The sequence below is a fragment of the Engystomops pustulosus genome, chromosome 8, assembly GCF_040894005.1.
Source record: "Engystomops pustulosus chromosome 8, aEngPut4.maternal, whole genome shotgun sequence".
Taxonomy (NCBI): domain Eukaryota; kingdom Metazoa; phylum Chordata; class Amphibia; order Anura; family Leptodactylidae; genus Engystomops; species Engystomops pustulosus.
Window position 1 is genome coordinate 18,080,089 of NC_092418.1, and position 25,055 is coordinate 18,105,143.

The 25,055-nt window shown below is 46.5% G+C and overlaps 1 protein-coding gene across 2 annotated transcripts in view; it reads left to right on the top strand.

Moving 5' to 3' along the window:
• LMF1 (lipase maturation factor 1) overlaps window positions 1-25,055 on the top strand; it is a 299,716-nt gene that overhangs the window by 228,133 nt on the left and 46,528 nt on the right. For both annotated transcript variants that reach the window (XM_072119946.1, XM_072119948.1), the window contains one exon: window positions 790-957. In XM_072119946.1, the coding sequence (XP_071976047.1) occupies window positions 790-957 (168 nt within the window). The remainder of the gene's footprint in view (window positions 1-789; window positions 958-25,055) is intronic.

Consider the following 25,055-nt stretch of genomic DNA (forward strand, 5'->3'; position numbering starts at 1 on the left):
AGATAGATCGATAGGTAGATAGGAGATAGATAGGTAGATAGGAGATAGATAGATGGATAGATAGATAGATAGATAGGAGATAGATAGATAGGAGATAGATAGATAGGAGATAGATAGATAGGTAGATAGGAGATAGATGGATAGATAGATAGATAGATAGATAGATAGATAGATAGGAGATAGATAGATAGGAGATAGATAGATAGGAGATAGATCGATAGGTAGATAGGAGATAGATAGATAGATAGGAGATAGATAGATAGGAGATAGATCGATAGGTAGATAGGAGATAGATAGGTAGATAGGAGATAGATAGATGGATAGATAGATAGATAGATAGATAGGAGATAGGTAGATAGGAGATAGATAGGTAGATAGGAGATAGATAGATGGATAGATAGATAGATAGATAGGAGATAGGTAGATAGGAGATAGATGGATAGATAGATAGATAGGAGGTAGATAGGAGATAGATAGATAGATAGATGGATGATATGTAGATGCTATGTGTATCTTTCATGCTTTTCCTGTACATATTTCTCTCCTTCCCTTTATCCTTCCGCAGATTCAGCTACAAATAATTTAAAGATGTTTTGTCTCCTTCAATTACATGCGTCGTCCTCAGCCTGGAAGCTCCTCGTATCCCACATCCTCATGTAACCCCTTCCCCGCAGCCGCTCTGGATCGTGCAGTCACCAAAACAGATGGAGGTGGCTGATCTCCTGTATCACCTCTCCTCCCGTCATGGCGGCCAACTCTGATTACATTACATGTCCTTTCTCATTGCAGACGCAGCCGGTGCCAAACCCCCTGGCCTACTACATGCACCGCAACCCCGACATCTTCCACCAGTTTGAGACCTTGGTCAATCACTTCATCGAGTTGGTTGTGCCGTTCTTCATATTCATGGGCAGACGCATGTGTATTATCAACGGGGTCCTGCAGATCCTCTTCCAGGTGAGATTATACTAGTAATAATAATAATTCTTTATATAGCGCCTACAGATTATATAGCGCTGCACAGAGCTTTCCAGATCAGTCCCTGTCCCCAATGGGGCTCACTATCTAGTATTATATTCTTGTACATAGGAGGCAGTATTATAGTAGTTATATTCCTGTACATAGGGGGCAGTATTATAGTAGTTATATTCCTGTACATAGGGGGCAGTATTATAGTAGTTATATTCTTGTACATAGGGGGCAGTATTATAGTAGTTATATTCGTGTACATAGGAGGCAGTATTATAGTAGTTATATTCTTGTACATAGGGGCAGTATTATAGTAGTTATATTCTTGTACATAGGGGGCAGTATTATAGTAGTTATATTCTTGTACATAGGGGGCAGTATTATAGTAGTTATATTCTTGTACATAGGGGGCAGTATTATAGTAGTTATATTCCTGTGCATAGGGGGCAGTATTATAGTAGTTATATTCCTGTACATAGGGGGCAGTATTATAGTAGTTATATTCCTGTACATAGGAGGCAGTATTATAGTAGTTATATTCCTGTACATAGGGGGCAGTATTATAGTAGTTATATTCCTGTACATAGGGGGCAGTATTATAGTAGTTATATTCTTGTACATAGGGGGCAGTATTATAGTAGTTATATTCGTGTACATAGGAGGCAGTATTATAGTAGTTATATTCTTGTACATAGGGGCAGTATTATAGTAGTTATATTCTTGTACATAGGGGGCAGTATTATAGTAGTTATATTCTTGTACATAGGGGGCAGTATTATAGTAGTTATATTCTTGTACATAGGGTGCAGTATTATAGTAGTTATATTCTTGTACATAGGGGGCAGTATTATAGTAGTTATATTCTTGTACATAGGGGGCAGTATTATAGTAGTTATATTCTTGTACATAGGGGGCAGTATTATAGTAGTTATATTCTTGTACATAGGGGGCAGTATTATAGTAGTTATATTCTTGTACATAGGGGGCAGTATTATAGTAGTTATATTCTTGTACATAGGGGGCAGTATTATAGTAGTTATATTCTTGTACATAGGGGGCAGTATTATAGTAGTTATATTCTTGTACATAGGGGGCAGTATTATAGTAGTTATATTCTTGTACATAGGGGGCAGTATTATAGTAGTTATATTCTTGTACATAGGGGGCAGTATTATAGTAGTTATATTCTTGTACATAGGGGGCAGTATTATAGTAGTTATATTCTTGTACATAGGGGGCAGTATTATAGTAGTTATATTCCTGTACATAGGGGGCAGTATTATAGTAGTTATATTCTTGTACATAGGGGGCAGTATTATAGTAGTTATAGTCTTGTACATAGGGGCAGTAGTATAGTAGTTATATTCTTGTACATAGGGGGCAGTATTATAGTAGTTATATTCTTGTACATAGAGGGCAGTATTATAGTAGTTATATTCTTGTACATAGGAGTAGTATTATAGTAGTTATATTCCTGTACATAGGGAGCAGTATTATAGTAGTTATATTCTTGTACATAGGGAGCAGTATTATAGTAGTTATATTCTTGTACATAGGGGGCAGTATTATAGTAGTTATATTCTTGTACATAGGGGGCAGTATTATAGTAGTTATATTCTTGTACATAGGGGCAGTATTATAGTAGTTATATCCTTGTACATAGGGGGCAGTATTATAGTAGTTATATTCTTGTACATAGGGGGCAGTATTATAGTAGTTATATTCCTGTACACAGGGGGCAGTATTATAGTAGTTATATTCCTGTACATAGGGGGCAGTATTATAGTAGTTATATTCCTGTACATAGGAGGCAGTATTATAGTAGTTATATTCCTGTACATAGGGGCAGTATTATAGTAGTTATATTCCTGTACATAGGGGGCAGTATTATAGTAGTTATATTCTTGTACATAGGGGGTAGTATTATAGTAGTTATATTCTTGTACATAGGGGGCAGTATTATAGTAGTTATATTCTTGTACATAGGGGGCAGTATTATAGTAGTTATATTCCTGTACATAGGGGGCAGTATTATAGTAGTTATATTCCTGTACATAGGGGGTAGTATTATAGTAGTTATATTCTTGTACATAGGGGGCAGTATTATAGTAGTTATATTCCTGTACATAGGGGGCAGTATTATAGCAGTTATATTCCTGTACATAGGGGGTAGTATTATAGCAGTTATATTCCTGTACATAGGGGGTAGTATTATAGTAGCTATATTCTTGTACATAGGGGGCAGTATTATAGTAGTTATATTCCTGTACATAGGGGGTAGTATTATAGTAGTTATATTCTTGTACATAGGGGGCAGTAGTATAGTATATTGCCTGCCCCCCTGTACATGTGTCTGGTTGCAGTGCACCCCTATAGGTGATATCCTGGTAACAATACATGGGGCAGTGTACACTTGGGCTCAGCCCCTACAATGAGCTGCTTGTGTTGGGGTCTTATAAATAGCATACAGTGCGGGATCTACCTGCTCTCCTGCTCTGTGTAGCCGGTGGGCTCGGGACACTGGCTTCCTTCATCCCCGCTGACCACAGCAGTAACCTCCACTCATTAGGAAAAGCCTCAGTTATGTTTACCAAGTGGGAACATAAATATCCATGTCCCCGGGGTCCGGGCAGGAATGTGGTGGAGGCGAGAATCAGCTGCTGTGTAATCCTCCGCTACCGCTGCCTCTTACAGGATCGACCCCTTAAAGAGCATTTCCTTATCATGTTGTTACATGCAGTATTCTGTATTATAATTTTCTTTGCTATTTCTGTTCCTAAGAAAGCTGGGTTATCATTAGTATAACCGTAATCCAGAGGTAGTTACCCAACTTTCCCAGGTCCTCAAAGGTTAATCTGCAGAGAATGCACTAGTATTGCACGATTCAGTGGTCTGGGAAAGCTGGGTTATCATCATCATCACTATTGTTCATTACAGTAGTTGTCACCCAACTTTCCCAGGGCCCTGGAATATCCTGCAGAAATATATTGTAATGTGTGTATATAGCACAGCAGTGTGAGGATACAGCCCCCAGTGGGGAGGCGACACACATGAAATATAGATTAATATTTCATGGTCCTGCTGCTATTAGCAACATGTACAAAGGTCACAATACACACCTCTCCAGGGTCAATACCTAACGCTGGCTGCAGTGAGCACAGAGCAAAGCAGTGTGAGGAAACATACCCAGTGGGGAAGCTACAATCCTGGAATATAACTCCATATTTCACAGTCCAGCTTCTACTAACAGTCTACGCATAGGTCTGATTACACATCTCTCCAGGGTCAATACCTAATGCTGGCTGCAGAGAGCACAGAGCACAGCAGGGTGAGGATACACCCTCAGTACAATCCTGGCATACAAATGTATATTTCACAATTCTGCTGCTACTAACAACATGCACAATGGTCTGATTACACCTTTCTCCGGGGACAAGTGGAGGGGCTATGAAGCAGCTTAATGCAGAGTGCTAAGAGCACAGCAGTGTGAGGATAATAGGATCCATGATCAGTGTCCTCTGACTTCTTGTTTCCTGCTGCTGATCTTCTGCAGTATTATACGTCGGCCTCTAGTGGCCATCTCTGCACATTACACGTTACCTGCACAGTGTCGGCATGCAAGGAGCCAGAAGGATTTAGAAAGCCCCCATAAAACCTTGTAATTACGCGGGGTCCGACCACGAGTTAATTGCTATTTTATTGACGGTTCACAATTACGGACTTATTTATTCCAGCGACGGGCGTGGGGGGGGGGGGGGGGGGAGGCGCTCCGTACGAGGAACGCGCCATGTAGCGCAGGGGGGGATCTGGCACTCTAACAAAACCCTGCTTCTTCCCCACACAGTGTCGGCATTGAGCCGCGGCTTTATGGACAGACTCCTGTTCTGCAGAGGAAGCTGTAAACTTTAATGCTGATACGCCATTTACTGCACGCTCTTGAAGATCTCCATTGACATTTCGTGCACGTTTTATGGTGCTTTTTATAATTGTTATTGGAGTCGTGGTGGCGGGTCCGAATGTGGGATTTTTTTTTAGCCCCCCCCCCCTTTATTTTTATAAATTGGGAATATTTGTTTCTAGGGATCCCTTTGCGGCTGTCGGACATGTGCAGGTGTCAGTAAGGGGGATCATCTTGTAAAAAGAATAGATGATGAAGAAACATACAAACCCAGTATCGGTCGCGTCATATGATGCGGGACACGTGACCACGGAGGCCAGGGGTGGGCGCAGGGGGCCACACACACAATGTACGTGATGTTATCACTTCTGTACTAACACAAGAGGGAGAAAGTCCAATAATCAGGTCTGATACTGGTTCTGATACCACAATGATCAGCAAACTCAGCCCCATATCAGATCGTTTTACAACTCCTAACAGGGTCAGCTCCAGGTATCAGTAGGCCCCTGGGTGACAGAGCCTCTATGGGCCCCTTTGCAGTGAACTCACGTGGTGGCATTAAAAATTCAGAAACTAAACCAGTCTCCTGTTCCCTAAAATATTCCCTAGTTTATCATCCCAAACAGCCCCCTCATGGTTATTTTATATAAGTCCCCCTCACCCCCCATGGGTTCCTGAAGTACAGCCTTATGTGGGCCCTTTCCCCCCTCCCCCCAGCAGCTCTGGGCCCCAGCACTCGCCCAGGCATGCCCAGTGCTGGCGCCAGCCCTGACTCCTAACATAGTCATCCCTATTCAAAGGATACATTTAAGCTCCGCCCGAGGAACACCCACAAAACGTCAAAGAAACGCCCACTTTGTACGGATTCACATGAGTCACTCCCACACTGTGACCCAAGTTAAAGGGATGCAATAGTTGGGCAGTATGTCGCTGTTTATGTTAGCAAGTGTTATGTATTGTCCCTGGAGAGATGTGTAATCAGACCTTTGTGTATGTTGTTAGTAGCAGCAGGACTGTGATATATGGATTTATATTCCAGGCTTGTGGTTCCTCCAAGTGCATTGGAGGAGGTGTCCTCACACTGCTGTGCTCTGTGCAGCCAATGTTGGGTATTGTCCCTGGAGAGATGTGTAATCAGACCTTTGTTTATGTTGTTTGTAGCAGCAGGACTGTTCTGTAATATTCTGGCTTCTCCAAGTCCACTGGAGGCTTGTCCCCACATTGCTTTGAGCTGCTTTACCCCTACTTAAGAACACCTGACTTACAGACGACCCCTAGTTACAAACGGACCTCTGGATGTTGGTAATTACTGTACTTTAGCTTTATACTACAATGATCAGCTATAACAGTTATCACAGGTGTCTGTAATGAAGCTTTAGTGTTACTCCTGGTTCTTAGGACAACCCAACATATTTAAAATCCAATTGTCACAGAGACCCAAAAAATTATGAAATATACAGTTCCGACTTACATACAAATTCAATTTGAGAACAAATCTACAGAACCTCTCCTGTATGTAACCTGGGGACTGCCTGTAAAAGCTTTATGAAACTTTTGATTGGATGCTATAGCATTCACTCAGGATATGATTCGATTCAATGCACAGACCAAAGCAGTGTAAGGACTTGCCCCCAGGGCTGGCATAGCCAGGCAAGTACCAATGCCCAGAGCTGCTGGGGAGGGGTGTCCACAGGAGCCTGACAGCACCTGGTGAGGGGGCTGTATCTAATATAACGATGAGGGGGCTGTATCTAATATAACCATGAGGGGGCTGTTTGAGATGAACTAGAAAATATTTTAGGGAACAGGAGACCGGTTTAGTTTCTGAATTTTTAATGCCACCACGTGAGATCACTGTAAAGGGGCCCACTGTGACCTCCTGGGCCCTGCTTGTCCAAATACAATTCTGGAATATAAATCCATATATCACAGTCCTGCTGCTACTACCAACATACACATAAATCTGATTACACATCTCTCCAGGGACAGTACCTAACACTGGTTTCCATGATTTGTAACGATCTCTGGCAAACACTAGGTCATCGTCCTGGCAGAGTCCATGAAAGGGTTAAGTCGTTCCAGCCGGCTCCCATTAGCTTCTTATCCCTGTGACAGAGTCGGAGTCGTCTCCAGCCGCGCAGCTGCCCGCTCTGCCTGCCAAGGGACCAGGTGCCGACTCTGGGGAAATAGAGTTTAAGCACTTGGCACAGGGGGGCAGTGCCAGCGCCAGCTCTGGTATTGTGTGTGCATGTGTAAGCCAGTGTGTATGCGCGCCCATAAATACTTGTACCCCATAGCGGGAACACAAAGCACCGTGAAAATTCAGTCCCACCACAGAGTCGTGTGATCGGCTCGCTGACCGCTCCACCATAGTCACCAGCGCAGCACAACGGCCTATCATATGTCACATGTCATACAGTTCCCATATAGCGCCAGCTGCTGCAAAACTACACCTCCCAGCATGCTCCGAAAGTCAGAGACCTGGGGGTTGTAGTCTTATGCAACATCTGCAGAGCCACAGGTCAGCATGTTAGGAGTTTTAGTTTTGCTTTTTTTTTTTTAAACCTTTTAAAGGGGTCGTCCACTTTCAGCAAATAATTGATATTCTTTGTGTAATGAAAAGTTATACAGTTTTCCAATAGACTTTCTGTATCAATTCCTCACCCTTTTCCAGATCTCTGCTTGCTGTCATCGTATAGGAAGCTTTATTGTTCACTTCCTGTGGACAGAAATCTGTCCATGATCATGGCCCCTTTAAGAGCGACCATCCTCTAGATGCTTTAATGTGCACATCCAGAGTTCCTATGCAGATCTATGCGTCTCCACGGTGACAGACTACAAATCAGCTCTGCGTAGTCTGATCCTGCATAGGTTATGAAAGGGGCTTTTGCCACTTAGTAATCAAATCCCTTGTCCTCAGTAGAGAATTAAAAGTCTTAAGTACTAAAGATCTGACCATTGGGACCCCCAGTGATCTGAATGGGGGCCACAAGAGCCACATTAGAGTGCTGGTGCACATGCTTCGAAGTGCTCTGTTCACTTCCACATTGAGGGGAGCGGTAGCCAAGCATACGCTCTAGTGCTTCATCCCTATGCGGACCCCATTCTTAAGGATTGTGGGGGCTTTTTTCTGCGATCCATGTCCTTCAGACAAGGGGTCACTGTGGGAAAACCCCTTTAAGAAGCTGAATCTGCAGTGACGCAAACGTCCGATCACGCTACACAGGTTACGCTTGTCTGTAAACCTGTAGACGCATCGCTCTGCGTAGGAGCTGCGTACACAAAACGGGCCGGAGAATTTTTACCTTTCAGACTGGCTTGAGTTCTGTATAGTAGATACATTGTAGCTTTGTAACAGAAGAATGGTTTGTGAAAGTTTTCACACCCTTTAAAAAAAAAACAACATCCAGATCGGACCTGAGTTTCCTCCTCCAAACACAACGCACAAGTCGCACTTTTCTCCGGACTTCGGTTTTTTTTTTTTTCCGCCATCACAGCTAATTCAGGTTTCCTGCAAATTATTTAGCTAGGTAATATAACAATTTGTTTTTCATTAGCGGCTGTCCATTCCAGAGCCCCCTCGGGTCTGAGAAACAGCAGCCGGCAGGAGAGGGGCCTCGGAGGGGAACCCTGGTGGGAATAGCAGGGCAGGCCCACCAGACTCACACCCTATATAGGGGTACAACATACCCCCCCTCCCTTTAATTAGGGCAGCCCCTATGTCAACATGCAGAATTTTTAAAGCCACGGCTACTGTGAACTACTCCCCAGAGCGGAGAGACGCCTGATTACTGGGAACAACGGCTGCAACCTGCAATTTATAGAGGAGATTATAGGTCCTAATGATGGACCCGGCAGAAATACGGCAGGACCTGCCCTGGGGGGGGCGGAGGGGGAGGGTAATGGGCATGCTGGGATACATAGTACCTTCAATGATGGGCTATGAGATGATTAAATTACGTTTGGATCGACTTAACGGGGTCCTCTGGGTTTATAGTGTTTTAAAAAAAAAAAATAAAAAAATCGTAGGGAAGGTCCCATCCAATTGGATTAGAGGTTCTGATGTCGCCTTCATTCGGCACATAACCACTGAGCCGGTGGCAGTCACATCTGAATGCATCGGCTCAGTGGTCACATACACAGTATATGTGCTGTCATCTTTGGAGAACAGAAGCAGGAACACAGGCCGTCCAGGGAAGATATTTGGATCGATTTGTATTCTAAGATTGTTGTGTATTTAATGTGGGTCCTCACACTGCTGTGCCCTTAGCTCTGAGCACTGTTCTGATCCAAGGTCATCCATTCTTCTCTATATTTAACCAGAAGCCTGAAACAGGTGTTATTCAAATGAGAGGAGAAGAGATCTGAAGAAGCTCAGAGCACAACAGTGTGAGGACACGCCCCCAGTGAACTTGGAAAATCTACAATCCTGGAATTCACAGTCCTGCTGCTACTAACAACATACACTTAGGTGTTTGATTACACATCTATCCACGGACAATACCTTAACATTGGCTGCCGATTGGTAAGAGCACAGCAGTGTGAGGACTCACCCTCAATACAATACTTGGAATATACATCCATATATCACAGTCCCGCTGCTACTAGCAACGTACACATCTCTCTAGGGACAATACGTGACATTGGCCACAGAGTGGTAAGCGCACAGCAGTGTGAGGACACACACATACACTCAGTACAATCCGGGAATATAAATCCATATCTCACAGTCCTGCTGCTACTAACACCATACACAAAGGTCTGATTACACATTTCTCCAGGGACAATACATGACACTATCTGAATTCTGCATGGTCACACCTGCTGGCATTATTTTTAATTGGAACTATACATTGTATCATTCCTCTGTTATTCCTCCTGGAAATGTTTGGGCTTCCCCATTCCCCTTGTAGTCGGCGCACATCATGTAACCCTCGCCCCATTGTTTCTGCATCAGTAAAGAGTGAGGAGCCTCATGTATTATTCAGTATTGTGCCCTCCTGTCCTGGGACAGGTGACTGGTGCTGGTCCAGTAGCCTCATGTATCATTCAGTATTCTGCCCTCCTGTCCTGGGACCGGTGACTGGTGCTGGTCCAGTAGCCTCATGTATTATTCAGTATTGTGCCCTCCTGTCCTGGGACCGGTGACTGGTGCTGGTCCAGTAGCCTCATGTATCACTCAGTATTGTGCCCTCCTGTCCTGGGACCGGTGACTGGTGCTGGTCCAGTAGCCTCATGTATCATTCAGTATTCTGCCCTCCTGTCCTGGGACCGGTGACTGGTGCTGGTCCAGTAGCCTCATGTATTATTCAGTATTGTGCCCTCCTGTCCTGGGACCGGTGACTGGTGCTGGTCCAGTAGCCTCATGTATCACTCAGTATTGTGCCCTCCTGTCCTGGGACCGGTGACTGGTGCTGGTCCAGTAGCCTCATGTATCATTCAGTATTCTGCCCTCCTGTCCTGGGACAGGTGACCGGTGCTGGTCCAGTAACCTCATGTATCATTCAGTATTCTGCCCTCCTGTCCTGGGACCGGTGCCTGGTGCTGGTCCAGTAGCGTCATGTATCACTCAGTATTGTGCCCTCCTGTCCTGTGCCTGGTGCTGGTCCAGTAGCCTCATGTATCACTCAGTATTGTGCCCTCCTGTCCTGGGACAGGTGACCGGTGCTGGTCCAGTAACCTCATGTATCATTCAGTATTCTGCCCTCCTGTCCTGGGACCGGTGACTGGTACTGGTCCAGTAGCCTCATGTATCATTCAGTATTCTGCCCTCCTGTCCTGGGACCGGTGCCTGGTGCTGGTCCGGTAGTGTCAGACCTCGCTGCCCCTTTGACCTCAGCAGTGTCCCCGCTCCTGGCTCGCCTCCACAGTCCCTTACATTGGTATGTGTAATGAGACACTAATCGGATTATTTGGAGCCACTACAAGAAAGTAGGCGAGGCGGAGGCCCCATGGCTTGGTGGTGGGTTACCCAGGACTGGTGAAGCCGCACCTGCCGTCTCCGCAGCGGCTGCACTCAATTACTGCACATCGGGGGAGGAGGCTTGGAAGACATACATCCTCTTCCTTCTGGAGATCAAGTAACATCAACCCCGCAACATCTGGTGCTGGAAGTCTCCCAGGGCTACTAACCTCTGTCTTCTGCATTAACTCCAGAGCTCCTTAACTCTCGTCAGAGGACTGTCATGGGTGCTTGACGGAGAGTGACAGCTGGCAGCAAGTGTCCCCTGTACAGGGAGGGGGCGTAACGCTGTATCGTGTCCTCCCGTTTGCTACACAAGTGACACAAATTTTACTTGATGCTAAAGGATTTGTTACAGTGTATCTGTGCTCTCGTGACTAGGAGTCACTTTCAGCTGCTGAATGTAAATAATGTAGGTTACAATTCACTGACAGCTAGCAGGGATCTTGAAAAGGGAGTCGTTTTAACCATAATTAAGCCACCACTACCAAGAGAGATGACCAGAGGGCAAAACGTAATCATCCCCTGTGTCTGGAGACACCAGAAATTATAGCTGGGATCTGGCCAAGAGCAGCTGGGGAATTGGTGTGAAAATTTTTGTAATTTTTGTGGCCCCATATTTATCCATTATAGGATCTTTTTTTCCTATGAAGAACATCTGTTCACATGCAGCCTCCACTAGGGGGAGCTCATTGAAGACATAAGAATACAGCTCCTGATCTTAGTCATCAGTTAGAATCCCTCTAGTGGTGACTGCAGGTGTAGCAAGGTATTTACACATTGTTGGGCTTGTATTAACCAGACGTGCCACACCGAAATAAATGTGTTCATATCTGACGTATTTACAGAAAATGAGATGTAGCAAGAGCTTTCCTGATATTTCTTTTCCTGTCTCTCACCTTCCTGCAGTGTATGGTGTGGGGGGTCTTTGGCTATAGGTGTGTATTCTAAGGAAGCCTGTTTTTCCAAACTCAAGGTCACAGCCCCAAAAATAGTTGTCACCAGAAGGATTGACAAAAGAACCAGACAGGAGTGTGGTCAAGAACAGAACCAAAGGTGGTCAGCAGAAGGAAGGTCAAAGGGACAAGACAGGAGTGTAGTCAGGAACAGAACCAAAGGTGGTCAGCAGAAGGAAGGTCAAAAGAACAAGACAGGAGTGTAGTCTGGAACAGAACTAAGGATGAACAGCAAAAGGAAGGTCAAAGGGACAAGACAGGAGTGTAGTCAAGAACAGAACCAAGGATGATCAGCAGAAGGAAGGTCAAAGGGACAAGACAGGAGTGTGGTCAAGAACAGAACCAAGGATGATCAGCAGAAGGATGGTCAAAAGAACAAGACAGGAGTGTGGTCAAGAACAGAACCAAGGATGATCAGCAGAAGGATGGTCAAAGGGACAAGACAGGAGTGTAGTCTGGAACAGAACCAAGGATGATCAGCAGAAGGAAGGTCAAAGGGACAAGACAGGAGTGTAGTCTGGAACAGAACCAAAGATGATCAGCAGAAGGATGGTCAAAAGAACAAGACAGGAGTGTGGTCAAGAACAGAACCAAGGATGATCAGCAGAAGGATGGTCAAAGGGACAAGACAGGAGTGTAGTCAGGAACAGAACCAAAGGTGGTCAGCAGAAGGATGGTCAAAAGAACAAGACAGGAGTGTAGTCAGGAACAGAACCAAAGGTGGTCAGCAGAAGGATGGTCAAAAGAACAAGACAGGAGTGTAGTCAGGAACAGAACCAAAGGTGGTCAGCAGAAGGATGGTCAAAGGGACAAGACAGGAGTGTAGTCAAGAACAGAACTAAGGATGATCAGCAGAAGGAAGGTCAAAAGAACAAGACAGGAGTGTAGTCTGGAACAGAACCAAAGATGATCAGCAGAAGGAAGGTCAAAGGGACAAGACAGGAGTGTAGTCAGGAACAGAACCAAAGGTGGTCAGCAGAAGGATGGTCAAAGGGACAAGACAGGAGTGTAGTCTGGAACAGAACCAAAGATGATCAGCAGAAGGAAGGTCAAAGGGACAAGACAGGAGTGTAGTCTGGAACAGAACCAAAGATGATCAGCAGAAGGATGGTCAAAGGGACAAGACAGGAGTGTGGTCAAGAACAGAACTAAGGATGATCAGCAGAAGGAAGGTCAAAAGAACAAGACTGGAGTGTAGTCTGGAACAGAACCAAAGATGATCAGCAGAAGGAAGGTCAAAGGGACAAGACAGGAGTGTAGTCTGGAACAGAACCAAAGGTGGTCAGCAGAAGGAAGGTCAAAGGGACAAGACAGGAGTGTAGTCAGGAACAGAACCAAAGGTGGTCAGCAGAAGGAAGGTCAAAGGGACAAGACAGGAGTGTGGTCAAGAACAGAACCAAGGATGATCAGCAGAAGGAAGGTCAAAGGGACAAGACAGGATTGTAGTCAAGAACAGAACCAAGGATGATCAGCAGAAGGATGGTCAAAAGAACAAGACTGGAGTGTAGTCTGGAACAGAACCAAAGATGATCAGCAGAAGGAAGGTCAAAGGGACAAGACTGGAGTGTGGTCAAGAACAGAACCAAGGATGATCAGCAGAAGGTCAAAAGAACAAGACAGGAGTGTGGTCAAGAACAGAACCAAGGATGATCAGCAGAAGGAAGGTCAAAGGGACAAGACAGGAGTGTAGTCAAGAACAGAACCAAGGATGATCAGCAGAAGGAAGGTCAAAAGAACAAGACAGGAGTGTAGTATGCACTAGATCCAAGGGTAGTTACCTGAAAGATGGTTAAAAGGACAAGGCAGCAGAGTAATCAGGACCAGATCCCAGGAACATAGGTTCCAAGCAGACAATCCCAACATAGAGGCAGAGATCACATTGATATCCAGGACCTGGAATAACCCAGAATTGGCAAGCAAGGAATAGATGGCCATCTAAGACAAATTTGTTGCCTTCCGACAACGTCGCCTAGCAAACGGAGCAGAAGTTCTGTAGCCTAGAAGCGGGACATGACATCACTGGACAGGACCAGACATCACTGGACAGGACCAGACATCCCCGGACCAGACATCCCCGGACCAGACATCCCCGGACCAGACATCCCCGGACCAGACATCCCCGGACCAGACATCCCCGGACCAGACATCCCCGGTCCAGACATCCCAGGTCCAGACATCCCCGGTCCAGACATCCCCGGTCCAGACATCCCCGGACCAGACATCCCCGGACCAGACATCCCCGGACCAGACATCCCCGGACCAGACATCCCCGGTCCAGACATCCCCGGACCAGACATCCCCGGACCAGACATCCCCGGACCAGACATCCCCGGTCCAGACATCCCCGGTCCAGACATCCCCGGTCCAGACATCCCCGGACCAGACATCCCCGGACCAGACATCCCCGGACCAGACATCCCCGGACCAGACATCCCCGGTCCAGACATCCCCGGTCCAGACATCCCCGGTCCAGACATCCCCGGACCAGACATCCCCGGACCAGACATCCCCGGACCAGACATCCCCGGTCCAGACATCCCCGGTCCAGACATCCCCGGTCCAGACATCCCCGGACCAGACATCCCCGGACCAGACATCCCCGGACCAGACATCCCCGGACCAGACATCCCCGGACCAGACATCCCCGGTCCAGACATCCCCGGTCCAGACATCCCCGGTTCAGACATCCCCGGACCAGACATCCCCGGACCAGACATCCCCGGACCAGACATCCCCGGACCAGACATCCCCGGACCAGACATCCCCGGACCAGACATCCCCGGACCAGACATCCCCGGACCAGACATCCCCGGACCAGACATCCCCGGACCAGACATCCCCGGACCAGACATCCCCGGACCAGACATCCCCGGACCAGACATCCCCGGTCCAGACATCCCCGGTCCAGACATCCCCGGTCCAGACATCCCCGGACCAGACATCCCCGGACCAGACATCCCCGGACCAGACATCCCCGGTCCAGACATCCCCGGTCCAGACATCCCCGGTCCAGACATCCCCGGACCAGACATCCCCGGACCAGACATCCCCGGACCAGACATCCCCGGACCAGACATCCCCGGACCAGACATCCCCGGTCCAGACATCCCCGGTCCAGACATCCCCGGTCCAGACATCCCCGGACCAGACATCCCCGGACCAGACATCCCCGGACCAGACATCCCCGGACCAGACATCCCCGGACCAGACATCCCCGGACCAGACATCCCCGGACCAGACATCCCCGGACCAGACATCCCCGGACCAGACATCCCCGGACCAGACATCCCCGGACCAGACATCCCCGGACCAGACATCCCCGGACCAGACATCCCCGGACCAGACATCCCCGGACCAGACATCCCCGGACCTGACGGAGAAGGAGTCGGGTTGTAGCCACCAACTGGAGGAATAACCACTTGATGGGACCTAAATCTGGATCCAGTCCATGTGACACATCGCACAATCTCATTATGTGCCTTGTTATGAGTCACATTCTAAGAATTAGGTCCGTCAACAGCAACCTGATGATGGTTTCCAGCTGCCAAAAAGAAGTCTTAATTGTACATACAGCAGCATAAACTGTCAGAAAGTAAAAGCAGCGAAATATTTCATATGTGGAAGTTGTTTTCCGATTAGGATCACTTTCCAGCGCTGCGCCAAGTACAAGACACCCTCTTACATTGGTAAACAGGTAGCGCCCCTGCCCTGTGCTGAGAGGAGAGACGGAAATTTCCATTTCAAAGCTATAACAAGCCTGTAAATCCCGAGCACCAGAATCCCAGCTCTGCTATGGATTGGGGTCTGTAGCAAACTCCCAATGTCACAGAACTGCGGTCATTCTCCAGTTGTTGCAGAACTACAGCGCTCACAGTCTTTGCAGTTGTAGTTTATGCTGGTGGTTGTAGTCCTACAACAGGGGGCAAAGAAAAATGCATCATGTAATATCTTAGGTGGCATGCTGGGAGTGGTAGTACTTCCTCTGCTACAACAGAGTTCATGATAGAGTGTAAGCTGAACTGACAGAACAGCGTGTGGGAAGACAAAGACAATATTGACCCACAGACTGGGACTGGGATGGGCCTGACAGCAATATGGATGAGGAGGATGTCAACAGCAGAGGTTCCTGCACTTTGTTTCACCCTCCCCTGCAGAGCAGTCATTGCTAGCTCTCATCACACAGGGCCAGTCTTCTTGGCTTTTGGTCTGTCTTTAAAGGAAACCTACCATTTGATTTGTTGCATTATGAAGCAAACATACCTTGAGAATTCTGTAGCTACACTGATGCAGGATCTTGGTTAATCCCTGAGCTGAGTGGTTTTGCTGAAAAAAAAAATTATAACATTCAGGACCTTAGGAAAGCTGGGTCAGGCTGGCTGCCAAGATAAACGCATTACACACGGGAGCTTGTAATTACAAATGGAGGTTAGTCAAGACCTGACTAATCAACCTGAGCTGGATCACTCATACACAGCAGCTGGGGGGATGGTGCAGCAATTGATTATTCTGCCTTCAAGCACAACCCAGGGATTACATCATCCTCTCCTGCAGAGAATAACTCATGTGCTAGGAGAAGCGATGGAGCAGCCATAGAAGTGACAGAGCTTCATTATCATAATGTTATATCTGTTCTATCAGCAAAACCACTCAGCACAGGGATTAACCAAGATGTGTTCCTGCATCAGTGTAGCTACTGCATTCTCAAGGTATGTTTGCTTCATAATACATCAAATCAAATGGTAGCTTTCCTTTAATCTATTGCACCTATTATTCTGTATCAAAATGGAAGTGGACATTAACCAGGTGCAACATTGTAGAATGTGTTACATAAGTCACCACATCACATGTTGAGTGCAGCTCTGGAGTATAATACCGGCTGTAACTCAGGATCAGTACAGGATAAGTAATGTCATGTATGTACACAGTGACTGCACCAGCAGCAGAATAGTGAGGGCAGCTCTGGAGTATAATACAGGATGTAACTCAGGATCAGTACAGGATAAGTAATGTCATATATGTACACAGTGACTGCACCAGCAGCAGAATAGTGAGTGCAGCTCCGGAGTATAATACAGGATGTAACTCAGGATCAGTACAGGATAAGTAATGTCATGTATGTACACAGTGACTGCACCAGCAGCAGAATAGTGAGTACAGCTCTGGAGTATAATACAGGATGTAACTCAGGATCAGTACAGGATAAGTAATGTCATATATGTACACAGTGACTGCACCAGCAGCAGAATAGTGAGTGCAGCTCCGGAGTATAATACAGGATGTAACTCAGGATCAGTACAGGATAAGTAATGTCATGTATGTACACAGTGACTGCACCAGCAGCAGAATAGTGAGTGCAGCTCTGGAGTATAATACAGGATGTAACTCAGGATCAGTACAGGATAAGTAAGGTCATGTATGTACACAGTGACTGCACCAGCAGCAGAATGGTGAGTGCAGCTCTGGAGTATAATACAGGATGTAACTCATTATCAGTACAGGATAAGTAATGTCATGTATGTACACAGTGACTGCACCAGCAGCAGAATAGTGAGTGCAGCTCCGGAGTATAATACAGGATGTAACTCAGGATCAGTACAGGATAAGTAATGTCATGTATGTACACAGTGACTGCACCAGCAGAATAGTGAGTGCAGCTCTGGAGTATAATACAGGATGTGTTACTCGGGATCAGTACAGGATAAGTAATGTCATGTATGTACACAGTGACTGCACCAGCAGCAGAATAGTGAGTGCAGCTGTAGCTCTGGGATATATTACAGGATGTAACTCAGGATCAGTACAGGATAAGTAATGTCATGTATGTACAGTGACTGCACCAGCAGCAGAATAGTGAGTTCAGCTCTGGGGTATAATACAGGATGTAACTCAGGATCAGTACAGGATAAGTAATGTCATGTATGTACACAGTGACTGCACCAGCAGCAGAATAGTGAGTGCAGCTCTGGGATATATTACAGGATGTAACTCAGGATCAGTACAGGATAAGTAATGTCATGTATGTACACAGTGACTGCACCAGCAGCAGAATGGTGAGTGCAGCTCTGGAGTATAATACACAATGTAACTCAGGATCAGTACAGGATAAGTAATGTCATGTATGTACCCAGTGACTGCACCAGCAGCAGAATAGTGAGTGCAGCTCTGGGATATATTACAGGATGTAACTCAGGATCAGTACAGGATAAGTAATGTCATGTATGTACACAGTGACTGCACCAGCAGCAGAATAGTGAGTGCAGCTCTGGGGTATAATACAGGATATAACTCGGGATCAGTACAGGATAAGTAATGTCATGTATGTACACAGTGACTGCACCAGCAGCAGAATAGTGAGTGCAGCTCTGGAGTATAATACAGGATGTAACTCAGGATCAGTACAGGATAAGTAATGTCATGTATGTACAGTGACTGCACCAGCAGCAGAATAGTGAGTGCAGCTCTGGAGTATAATACAGGATGTAACTCAGGATCAGTACGGGATAAGTAAGGTCATGTATGTACACAGTGACTGCACCAGCAGCAGAATGGTGAGTGCAGCTCTGGAGTATAATACAGGATGTAACTCAGGATCAGTACAGGATAAGTAATGTCATGTATGTACACAGTGACTGCACCAGCAGCAGAATAGTGAGTGCAGCTCCGGAGTATAATACAGGATGTAACTCAGGATCAGTACAGGATAAGTAATGTCATGTATGTACACAGTGACTGCACCAGCAGAATAGTGAGTGCAGCTCTGGAGTATAATACAGGATGTGTTACTCGGGATCAGTACAGGATAAGTAATGTCATGTATGTACACAGTGACTACACCAGCAGCAGAATAGTGAGTGCAGCTGTAGCTCTGGGATATATTACAGGATGTAACTCAGGATCAGTACAGGATAAGTAATGTCATGTATGTACAGTGACTGCACCAGCAGCAGAATAGTGAGTGCAGCTCTGGGGTATAATACAGGATGTAACTCAGGATCATTACAGGATAGTTAATGTCATGTATGTACACAGTGACTGCACCAGCAGCAGAATAGTGAGTGCAGCTCTGGGGTATAATACAGGATGTAACTCAGGATCAGTACAGGATAAGTAATGTCATGTATGTACACAGTGACTGCACCAGCAGCAGAATAGTGAGTGCAGCTCTGGGATATATTACAGGATGTAACTCAGGATCAGTACAGGATAAGTAATGTCATGTATGTACACAGTGACTGCACCAGCAGCAGAATGGTGAGTGCAGCTCTGGAGTATAATACACAATGTAACTCAGGATCAGTACAGGATAAGTAATGTCATGTATGTACCCAGTGACTGCACCAGCAGCAGAATAGTGAGTGCAGCTCTGGGATATATTACAGGATGTAACTCAGGATCAGTACAGGATAAGTAATGTCATGTATGTACACAGTGACTGCACCAGCAGCAGAATAGTGAGTGCAGCTCTGGGGTATAATACAGGATATAACTCGGGATCAGTACAGGATAAGTAATGTCATGTATGTACACAGTGACTGCACCAGCAGCAGAATAGTGAGTGCAGCTCTGGAGTATAATACAGGATGTAACTCAGGATCAGTACAGGATAAGTAATGTCATGTATGTACAGTGACTGCACCAGCAGCAGAATAGTGAGTGCAGCTCTGGAGTATAATACAGGATGTAACTCAGGATCAGTACGGGATAAGTAATGTCATGTATGTTCACAGTGACTGCACCAGCAGCAGAATAGTGAGTGCAGCTCCGGAGTATAATACAGGATGTAACTCAGGATCAGTACAGGATAAGTAATGTCATGTATGTACACAGTGACTGCACCAGCAGCAGAATAGTGAGTGCAGCTGTAGCTCTGGGATATATTACAGGATGTAACTCAGGATCAGTACAGGATAAGTAATGTCATGTATGTACAGTGACTGCGCCAGCAGCAGAATAGTGAGTGCAGCTCTGGGGTATAATACAGGATGTAACTCAGGATCATTACAGGATAAGTAATGTCATGTATGTACACAGTGACTGCACCAGCAGAATAGTGAGTGCAGCTCTGGAGTATAATACAGGATGTGTTACTCGGGATCAGTACAGGATAAGTAATGTCATGTATGTACACAGTGACTGCACCAGCAGAATAGTGAGTGCAGCTCTGGAGTATAATACAGGATGTGTTACTCGGGATCAGTACAGGATAAGTAATGTCATGTTTGTACACAGTGACTACACCAGCAGCAGAATAGTGAGTGCAGCTGTAGCTCTGGGATATATTACAGGATGTAACTCAGGATCAGTACAGGATAAGTAATGTCATGTATGTACAGTGACTGCACCAGCAGCAGAATAGTGAGTGCAGCTCTGGGGTATAATACAGGATGTAACTCAGGATCATTACAGGATAAGTAATGTCATGTATATACACAGTGACTGCACCAGCAGCAGAATAGTGAGTGCAGCTCTGGGGTATAATACAGGATGTAACTCAGGATCAGTACAGGATAAGTAATGTCATGTATGTACACAGTGACTGCACCAGCAGCAGAATAGTGAGTGCAGCTCTGGGATATATTACAGGATGTAACTCAGGATCAGTACAGGATAAGTAATGTCATGTATGTACACAGTGACTGCACCAGCAGCAGAATAGTGAGTGCAGCTCTGGGGTATAATACAGGATGTAACTCAGGATCAGTACAGGATAAGTAATGTCATGTATGTACACAGTGACTGCACCAGCAGAATAGTGAGTGCAGCTCTGGAGTATAATACAGGATGTGTTACTCGGGATCAGTACAGGATAAGTAATGTCATGTATGTACACAGTGACTACACCAGCAGCAGAATAGTGAGTGCAGCTGTAGCTCTGGGATATATTACAGGATGTAACTCAGGATCAGTACAGGATAAGTAATGTCATGTATGTACAGTGACTGCACCAGCAGCAGAATAGTGAGTGCAGCTCTGTAGTATAATACAGGATGTAACTCAGGATCAGTACGGGATAAGTAAGGTCATGTATGTGCACAGTGACTGCACCAGCAGCAGAATAGTGAGTGCAGCTCTGGGGTATAATACAGGATGTAACTCAGGATCAGTACAGGATAAGTAATGTCATGTATGTACACAGTGACTGCACCAGCAGCAGAATAGTGAGTGCAGCTCTGGGGTATAATACAGGATGTAACTCAGGATCAGTACAGGATAAGTAATGTCATGTATGTACAGTGACTGCACCAGCAGCAGAATAGTGAGTGCAGCTCTGTAGTATAATACAGGATGTATCTCAGGATCAGTACAGGATAAGTAAGGTCATGTATGTGCACAGTGACTGCACCAGCAGCAGAATAGTGAGTGCAGCTCTGGGGTATAATACAGGATTTCACTTATATTCATTCTAAAAAGATAAGAGTAGGGTAGGAGGCTCACTCTAGATTCTCTTTTAATCACCAATTTCGCATATTGAATCTGAGGATGAAGCTTCCCATAAGTTATTAGACAGAGAAGTTTTCTCTATAATTCCTAATCAAAGAGTCAAATATTTCCTACTCGGGGCTGTTCTTGGTTGTGTAAGTGTGAAATGTTCCACGAACCAAACTAAGGTACGGATCTTACCAATGTCCAGCTCTGTAATGGAAGAATAAAGTTTGACTTTACAAAAAAAATATAAATATTAGGAGGGTGAACCTGGTGTGTCAGTGGGTACATCCCGTCCCCGCACAGAGCTGATGTAAACAAAGTGAAAGGTAAATTCTAGTAACTTCTTCCAGTACAAGATTCCTCAGACTTTCCATCTGGCCCCATAGTGTGAGTGTGATCTGTGAGATCGACCACTAATGTATGGCTTATAGAAGAGCTCTGCAGCAGCCTGTACAGCGCTACACCCCCCAGCCCCCCTGGAGGCTGCTCTCCCCAGTGTCCCCCTGGAGGCTGCTCTCCCCAGTGTCCCCCTGGAGGCTGCTCTCCCCAGTGTCCCCCTGAAAGGCTGCTCTCCCCAGTGTCCCCCTGAAAGGCTGCTCTCCCCAGTGTCCCCCTGAAAGGCTGCTCTCCCCAGTGTCCCCTTGAAAGGCTGCTCTCCCCAGTGTCCCCCTGAAAGGCTGCTCTCCCCAGTGTCCCCCTGAAAGGCTGCTCTCCCCAGTGTCCCCCTGAAAGGCTGCTCTCCCCAGTGTCCCCCTGAAAGGCTGCTCTCCCCAGTGTCCCCCTGAAAGGCTGCTCTCCCCAGTGTCCCCCTGAAAGGCTGCTCTCCCCAGTGTCCCCCTGAAAGGCTGCTCTCCCCAGTGTCCCCCTGAAAGGCTGCTCTCCCCAGTGTCCCCCTGAAAGGCTGCTCTCCCCAGTGTCCCCCTGAAAGGCTGCTCTCCCCAGTGTCCCCCTGAAAGGCTGCTCTCCCCAGTGTCCCCCTGAAAGGCTGCTCTCCCCAGTGTCCCCCTGAAAGGCTGCTCTCCCCAGTGTCCCCCTGAAAGGCTGCTCTCCCCAGTGTCCCCCTGAAAGGCTGCTCTCCCCAGTGTCCCCCTGAAAGGCTGCTCTCCCCAGTGTCCCCCTGAAAGGCTGCTCTCCCCAGTGTCCCCCTGAAAGGCTGCTCTCCCCAGTGTCCCCCTGAAAGGCTGCTCTCCCCAGTGTCCCCCTGAAAGGCTGCTCTCCCCAGTGTCCCCCTGAAAGGCTGCTCTCCCCAGTGTCCCCCTGAAAGGCTGCTCTCCCCAGTGTCCCCCTGAAAGGCTGCTCTCCCCAGTGTCCCCCTGAAAGGCTGCTCTCCCCAGTGTCCCCCTGAAAGGCTGCTCTCCCCAGTGTCCCCCTGAAAGGCTGCTCTCCCCAGTGTCCCCCTGAAAGGCTGCTCTCCCCAGTGTCCCCCTGAAAGGCTGCTCTCCCCAGTGTCCCCCTGAAAGGCTGCTCTCCCCAGTGTCCCCCTGAAAGGCTGCTCTCCCCAGTGTCCCCCTGAAAGGCTGCTCTCCCCAGTGTCCCCCTGAAAGGCTGCTCTCCCCAGTGTCCCCCTGAAAGGCTGCTCTCCCCAGTGTCCCCCTGAAAGGCTGCTCTCCCCAGTGTCCCCCTGAAAGGCTGCTCTCCCCAGTGTCCCCCTGAAAGGCTGCTCTCCCCAGTGTCCCCCTGAAAGGCTGCCCTCCCCAGTGTCCCCCTGAAAGGCTGCTCTCCCCAGTTTCCTTTCTTGCTGCTGCTCCACCTGGTTACCTTTCTTGCTGCTGCTCCACCTGGTTACCTTTCTTGCTGCTGCTCCACCTGGTTACCTTTAGTTGCTTTCCCCTCCCTGTACTTCGGCCGCCACTTATCCCAGTAGATGGATATTGGTTTGGCTGACATTATGATCTGTCTCCACTGTCTCTTTATTATACATTGACTCGATGCAGACGCTGTAAACAGACATTTGATATTCTCCCTCCTACCAAACCCTCTCTGTGAAGGAATTTATAGTAGTATATTAGGAAATTAAAATGTATATAAATGTAAGGAATCAAGAGTTAATTCCATATTGATGTAGACCATACCTCCCTGTACCCTGGGGCGGACACAAAACGTTTAAGGGGCAAAGTTTAAGTTCTACATCTCTTGTCCCCAGCTGAGAAGGGTTCAGGACCTCAATGAAAGCTCAGAAATAAGCTGATTTTCCAGCTTTGTCTCCGAGCACCTGCGGGTGTCAAGTCTGCTTTGAAATTTATCTCCATGCACCCAGTTCCAGGTTCCATCGGTATCAAAGCATCTGAAAAGTCCAGGACTCATCAGTGTGTCCCGGAGCAAGGAACCAGATCCACACGGGAGATAATTGAGTTATGTCTCCGATCGGGAAGGAAAACCATCGACTTCAATGGTGAAAACATTGTAATAAATGTGTTCAAGAACAGGAATGTTAAAGGGAACCAGACATTTAACACATCCCTTTAACATTGGGTAACATTTCTTTAAAGTTTCTCCACCTTTATGACCAATTTCTTTGTATTGGCCGGAGAAAAAAACAATAAGACATTAATTATAAATCTTTTGGTGAATACAGCTCACGTGCAGACCTATCATACCATGTGTAGTCCTACCCTGCAGTGCAATGGTCAGATTTTGAAGGAGGGGTCAGACTACACAGGGCTTTGTTTGTAGTCAGTAACCACGGAGACAAATACAATGTTACAATTTGCAAAGTCGTGAGATTTCTTTCAATGTTTATGTGTAGTAAACACGTTCATAACATACAGGACATGTTAACGGAAACCTGTCATCAGGTTTTCACCATTAAACATAATGACAGGTTCGCACAGAAGTCGTCATATGGAGTCCCATGACTTTTTTTTTTCTAAAAATCTGTAGCTCAGGTCAGACAAAGATCACTTCAGCACCTTGCAAAGAGATGAGACGAGTCACAAGATTGTGTTTTCTTCAGTCGAGTCACTGTGCAATTCAGCTCGGCTCCCTCATTCCCCCTTCCTCACGAATAAGGTAGGGGAGACGTATGATGGCAGTGTGTGACTCACTGAAGAGAATGCCAGAGGGAGGGGGGATGAGGGAGCAGATTTCTCTTCAGCCGTCTCTCTCAGTTCTCTCATTTCCCCCTCCCTCATTTCTTCCTCTTTGATTTCGGAGGGAGGGGAGAATGAGGGAGCAGAGGCAAGTCTCATGCGAAAGCAGAAACACGTCCATGGGATTTTTATATACGAAAAATAAAAATTAAGCGTAATCGCTGATGACATCATTAAATCCAAGCTTTCAGGCTCCAGGGTTGTGTGACCTTGTAACATACGGCCATAGGAGACAAAACTGAAACCAATCTAGTCGGGAGCCTCCTTTACATATTGTACGTGTGTTCTAGAATAAGCCCCATGACAAGAAGACATCCCCTGCTGTATAGTATCCTGCACATACTCCTGGGAGCCAGCCAAACCCCCGGGCACGGAGGAGGTTATTCTTCCGCACACATTTGGCTCAGTCCCATTGTTACTTATCATAGAGAAAAAAAAAGAAAATATCTTGGATGAAAGAAACCAGAGCGGCCTATTACATGTTCCTGCTGACTGTCATTTTATATTTTTGCTATAATTTTGGGAGATAAAAATATTTGGTTGTTTTCTCAAATCTAAACCAGATGATAAACTCGCTGTGTGTCTTCAGCCATTAGGAGCTCTTACTCACCGAGCGATCATGTACATATAATCAGACAGACCCAGACGATACACTTCCCATGGAACTGTAGATACTCACTGGATGTATGGAAAAGCCATTGGTTTCATCTACCTACATATCTACCTAGGTTACTAGAGATGCTGACACCTGGGGG